The sequence below is a fragment of the Cyprinodon variegatus genome, unplaced genomic scaffold (assembly GCF_000732505.1).
Source record: "Cyprinodon variegatus isolate N-32 unplaced genomic scaffold, C_variegatus-1.0 Scaffold968, whole genome shotgun sequence".
NCBI classification, from domain to species: Eukaryota; Metazoa; Chordata; class Actinopteri; order Cyprinodontiformes; family Cyprinodontidae; genus Cyprinodon; species Cyprinodon variegatus.
This window is the reverse complement of record NW_015151421.1, coordinates 284716-291049: the sequence shown is the minus strand read 5'-3', so window position 1 is coordinate 291049 and position 6334 is coordinate 284716. Positions and strand designations below refer to the sequence as shown.

The window sequence follows — 6334 nt, the reverse complement described above, 5'->3', positions numbered from 1 at the left end:
AAGAATTGAGGCAGTTCTGAAGGCAAAAGGGGGTCCAACCCGTTACTAGCATGGGGTACCTAATAAAGTGGCCGGTGAGTGTATTTTCAACAGATTTGGAAAAATTTTCACTAAACATGGATTTATTTGTATATTTAAATTCATACATCAAGAAATGAGTAAATGTCGATTGATCAATTTTTTGTTAGGACAGGCTAAAGTGGCCATCTTCATAGGTAGAAAAGAGGAAGGTGGTGGAAGAGTCAAAGATTGATTTAGTTTATTTATTAATCTGGAGAAGTCTAAGCTTGAATTTAATTTTCACAGATCAGTTTCAGATTTAGATACTTTTTGTGACATCTGGAGTTATGGGAAAGTAATTTGTAGTGTGGTAAGAGGAGAACTCATTTTTGGAATATTGTTAATGTAATTTATTCTGTGGTGTATGTTCTTTTTTTGTTGAATTTCCTGTTACATAGTTTGTGATACTGTGTCGATTATTTATTGAAAATAAATGAGTTATTAAAATCAAAATCTCTCTCTCTCTCTTTAAAGGAATTAAATTCTTGGAACATTAATTTAAGGAAATAATTTTATCCAATTCTGCAGCTTAGTTTCACAGTATGAATTTCAAAAAAGACATTTCGACAATATCAACATATTAGGTCTATAATAAAAGACAGATTTAAGATTAATGAAGCAGGTCTACAAATGTGTAGAGGATTTATAAGCCTTAATCCTCTAAATTACTGTCCAAAATATATACATGTTTATCCAAAATAGATGAGTCTATATCACTTCCCACTGGAAAATGGAGAGGTATTTATCCATTAGGCTTGATCAAAATGTTTGGTTTAAATGCGTCCCAAAGTATGTTACAGCCTAAGTTTTTATCTGGTGGCACTAAAAATTACATTTTTTTTTTTCAGATGTGAAATTAGGGCTGCTTAATCTCAGATTACAGGATTTGAAGAAGTTAGTCAGATTTGCATGGGGTTACTTTTGTTCCTTTATTGTTTGAAGCAAAGAACATGTATAGAATATTATTTTTTTCAAATGTTTTACACATATTTTATATTGTATAACTTTTTTCAAATTTTTCTTTTTCAGATTGAATTTTACAATTTATTATTTTTTGACTGAGTTTTACAGATCAGATTATCTTTACTGAATGAAAGAATAATTATGAAAAACAAATTAGAACCAAGTTCACTTCATAAATCTGGGATTAGTGCCAAACTCAAAAACTATTAACAAAAAATCTGCAAACATTTAATTGATTTAATGCAGATTTAACTGAGAGCATGGAGCAAACGTTAAAGATGAAAGTTGAGATTCCCTGTAGGAAAAAAAACCCTGAATAAACAGAATTCCTCAAAGTCCATCCAGATTCCCTGGAACCACCAGACCCTTTTCATCCACCTTGAGCTTAACTCAACATAGACCTGTTAGAACTTTAATTCTGGCTCTGAACCAAATGCAAAACGCTATGTTAGTCTTTATTTCTGCTTTTTCTTAAAATAATTTATTAATTTTAACTATTTTTGCACTGAAATAAACTCCAACACTAATCTATTCTGTCAGCAGAAGGAAAGAGTTTTACCTGCTGCAGTGGAAGCTGCTCGGTCCTCAGCTGCTCTGGTTCTGATGTCCGTCTGCTTCTCCTTCTCCTCCTGCTGTTCTGAGGGCCAGCCTTGGTCAGCTGCAGCAGACATCCTGCCACCGCCTCACACACACACAAGCACATCTCTCTATCCTCTTGGGGACTTTCAATTAACTTCCATTCATCTCTAACCTATTTCTACTGCCTAAAAGTGTCCCTACCCTAACCATTACAGGTTCATACTCCTACCCCACCCTAAACTCAACTCACAGCTTAGTCCTAAACCTAGCCTTAACCCTAAAACAGCATTTGTACCCATGGGGACCAGACATCGTTCCCCACTAGAGTAACCGAGATGTGCTAAGATTCATAGGAAATGCTCCCCACCATATAATAAACAAAAATCCACATCCATGTTTGTTCTTCTATATGCAGTGAGGACCATGTGTTGATTCCCATTGATTTTCAGTCATTTTCAACCCTTTCTATGGCCTAACTGTAAAATCACACCTAAACCCACCATTACCAATGCATACCTCAACCCAACCAGAACCTAATTGTAATCTTAGTTGTAAACTTAACCATTAGCAAAATAACATTCTGAGAACTAGCAAAATGTCCTCAATTTACAACAACTGGTCCTCATTTGGATGGTGAAATTGGAAAAATTATTCTCATTCTGGTTTCTATACAAGTCCCCCCCCCACATGCACCAACCTAACTCCATCTGCAGCCACACTTTGGTCGTCTGCACAGGAAACTCTTGTTCGACTCAAGTTTCCCAAAACTTTGTTAAAATACAAATAAAGAAAAACTGCACAAATGTTCTTAAAACTTGGAAACAGACATATTTTTATATCAAGGTAAGAAAATCAAACCCAAATTTAAAATAAAAATAATTTGCCTTTATTTTATGGTTCATTTCTGAGGACAGACATGTTTGAATTCTGAAAAACAAGCTTTAATATTATACCCTTCAAAACTTGGCAGGAAAATAATTTAAGGCACAAAGTTTAGTTTTCCAAGGCTGACGTGAAAAGATGGACGGACCGGAAATGTTCGTTTCTCATCATCTGAGGAGGATCATTCAGGCGTTTCTTCACCTGTCAGACGTAGGAGGAACCAGGTTTACTGATCCAACGGACCTCCAGAACAAAACCAGCTTCTACGGATGATCCCGGTGCAAACTGGTCAGACTGGGATGGAAAATCTGTTGGTGGTTTTCCAGTGCTGAAGGACAGCGGGACCTTTTACCTCTGTGGACAGGAATGTTGGATAGGTTTGTCTTCCTGCCTTGTTCGCCCAGTTTGGTGGCAATGCGGCGGATCTGCAATGAGCTTCGCCACAACAACACTCAGCAGGAAGCTGCAACGCACAAGGGAACAAACAACCTTCTTCGTCTGAGCCCTGATTTCATGGATTCTGAGATTCAGCTTTTTCCTGAGTTCTGATACATTCAGGACCGACCCGATCCACTGGCAGCTGCTGGATGGTTTCCTGATGGGTCGTCATAGTTCTGGAGCTGAGTCCAGAAAGATCCAGCAACAGACGGATCTCTGCTCCAACCAGACACATTAAAGTCTCCTGTGGTGGAATATTCAGCAGGACCTTCAGAATCACAGCAGACCAAAGCGTGCCAACCTGAATCTCTCTTTATTCTCAGACAGAGCAGAATAGAGAATATCTCCTGAAAATAAAAGCAGTTGCAGCTTCACTCCTTGTCCTGGTCCTCCATGATGGCCCGTAGAGCCTCCAGGCCCTCTAAGGACACGGTCAGCTGGCCCACCACCTCGCTGCTGTCCTCCACGTCCAGCACTGCAGCAAACACACAGAGACCAGCAGATGAAGCCTGACAGATCTGGAGAATTTCGGCCAAAACAAAAGCTTCAGATTGATGCCAGTCTGAAACATTTCTGCACCTTTTAAAAATCTAACAAACATTCATCAAAGCAGGAAGTTTAATAAGAAGGTACAGAAGATGCGTGACTGACAGCCTCCCAGAGTCTGGGAGTCCTTCAGAGGTCTGTGCTGATCGCTGGGTTCCCAGGAAACCAAACTCTGGGCCCATATCATGATGCCTTCAGAGGAGTGCGGCTATAACCCCTGATTTAAAGGGCGACTCACCCTTAAATCAACATTATTTTGCTCATAAACTGTATAAATAGATGTCTTCTAATGCTGTCTACATGTTCCAGGCATTATTTTCAGTTTACTGCAGATTTGCTGAAATCCTGTTTTTGTGTCTTAAACTGTCTGTTTGGAGCCCCCCTCAGGTTAAAAAGGGTTACTGCATCTGATTTTCCCTGTTGTCTTAGCAGAGGAACGTAATGTCATTCAGGAGGTGAGCAGCCAGTCTGGATCATATTTCCACTCCTGTATAAGGATTAGACATTAGTTTGGAGTCAGTCAGTCACATGATCTTAAAGCTGTTGGAAAACAAAATTCATTTTGAAAAGAAAACGGTTTATAAAAAAGAAAATGCATCAAAATTGGACAGAAAATAGTTTTCCTTCATCCTTCTGTTTTAAAGTTATAACTTGGGATTAATTTGATCTCAATGGTTGAGAAGCCCTGAAAGGTTTCGACTTAATGTTAATCAGAGTGTTTGGTTCAGATATTTATAGACAATCGCCATGACAACCAACAAATGAGGGAGGAAGGAGCATAACCACACAGAACCTCTGAGAACCTGGATAATTTAACTACAGTGATGCAGTTAATCAATCCCCGTTTATCCCTATAGTTTATCCCTTTAGTTTTATAAGAAATATAAACGTTAAAGTCGTAGGGAAGCGGCTCTTCCAACCATTGCATTTCTAAATTCTCCCGAGTGGTGCCAAACTTTACACGAGTGAATAAAGGGAAGGTGATTGGTTGTTTATCAAGGGGGCGGGATTGTGGTGGCGGAAGGTTCGCAAGCCTTTTGATTGTGGCCGGTTTGTCTGAAGCATCTTGCTAACCAGTTAGCAACTTAGTGCTAGTAGGTTCCCAATGGGAAATTCCATTGGGACCAAGTAGCACTAAATTGGTGACTTAGAAACGACGCTGTCAAGGAACGCTATGGACAGCGGAAACATGCAAGAGGAGGAGAGTTTAGTGTCGGAGGTCGTGGATGAGTCTCCTCCATCATCCATTTTTTATTTAGAGGAGGAAAGCGGGACGAAGATGTTGTGGAAGAGGACGCCAGGGCGGCAGAAGCTTGGTTTGGTGTAGAAGGCTTCCAGCCGTACATGTTTGAGCCCTTGCCTCGCAACGCTGCCAGTTCTGTTAGCTCTACGCCTGCTGAAGACACAGACGTCCATCCCCGTGAACACTGGGACGCAACTCAATGGGAAAGGAAAGGATTCTGATTTCAACCGTTGCGTATATTAGCTGCGACATATGAACCAAGATGCTATGACCAAAAAAATGTGATTGACAGATGACTGTTGATATATGATTGGCCGAATTTAGGTGTTCAAGCTGACGTATAACTAACTGGCCTGCATGAGATAACGAAAAATAAACAACACTGATTATACGACAGGATTTAAAAATAAAAAAAACTTGTCATCCTGCTTTTTAATGCAGGCCAGAACCATCAGGAGCTTTTCTTTTAACATATTTCTTTATTCAGTCTGAAGGTGCTGAGGCTTTTATTGTGCTGTGGCAGTGAGACCAGTCATCTACATGTAGGAAACCCTGCTGTGTGTTTAGTCCTGTTTTGGCATCAGAGTGAGGACCACTTTAGGGGATTAGGTTAAGCCTGCCCTTCCTAAACTGCTAACGGTCAGGTTTAGGGTTATGGCCTGAACATACCGGTTTCGTGCGGCTTTTTAATCTCCAATCAGATGCTTCTTTCATTTCCCACTGTTTGCTGTACACAAATTAAAACAATTTCCCACATTGGCCTTGGACAGATTATGAAGTAATAAAAAAAGCCCCAGCAAAATCTTCTCCTACTTCCGGCCACTGGAGTGACCCCCTCTGGCATATTTTTTTTTACTCTGACTCCACCCTTTCACTGTATTACAGGCTAGGAGCAGCAGATGACTCTTCTCTTTAGATCTTAATGTCCACAAATCATGACAGAATATTTTAGTACTAATATTGATGTTTGAAAATGAATTATAGGGGACCAGCTAAGGACACGCCAAGGGCCCATCAAGGAAAGTGGGGAAAAATGTCTACTACAGTAAGTCTTGGTGTTTGTTTAAGAATGGAATATAAATCCAACAAATGTCAAGGCTAAGATAAAACCCAGACATCCCACTTATTGGAAAACTGTCCACAAACTTGCTTAAAATTTCAACCAAGGATTTCTCCAGGGTTTCTATCTAGGACCACTGATAACAAGACCCTGAACGTTGATTCTAGTATAACGACCACTGGAAGCAACAAATGTTTGAATTGCCTAAAACTAGCAGCCATTGCTTGAAGGATGCAGGAAAGAGCAATTCCTGTTAAGCCGTGGGGCGAGACAGCGCCACCTTACTCTGAATTAAGCAAAGGCTTGTAAAGCAATGCGAAGTGAGTCAGTGCAGCATCTCAAACCAGAAGATAGAGAATGTTCATATGCCTATATTAAAACCATTATGATCTACATCTAAAAAAATAAAAACACTGCAGTTGGACGGTTCATATGCTGACTGAGGCAGAGAGGTGAGCGCTATACGTTCGACCTCGTCTGACACGATTTTCTGTAGGATCAGTATGGGAGAATTATCCTGCCATAATGCAAGAGCACATAATTTCAATTTGAGAAAAGAATTT

The 6334-nt window shown here is 39.9% G+C and overlaps 2 protein-coding genes across 2 annotated transcripts in view; both read right to left on the bottom strand.

Annotated features, from left to right (window-relative positions):
- LOC107100407 (NADPH oxidase 5-like) overlaps nt 1-1652 on the bottom strand; it is a gene marked incomplete at its 3' end in the record, with an annotated part of 17272 nt that extends 15620 nt beyond the window's left edge. The window contains exon 1 of the mRNA XM_015398868.1: nt 1583-1652. The remainder of the gene's footprint in view (nt 1-1582) is intronic.
- A 1354-nt stretch (nt 1653-3006) lies between these two features.
- rpgrip1l (RPGRIP1-like) overlaps nt 3007-6334 on the bottom strand; it is a 50459-nt gene continuing 47131 nt past the window's right edge. The window contains exon 28 of the mRNA XM_015398867.1: nt 3007-3397. Coding sequence (XP_015254353.1) covers nt 3294-3397 — 104 coding nt within the window. The 3' untranslated portion in view covers nt 3007-3293. The remainder of the gene's footprint in view (nt 3398-6334) is intronic.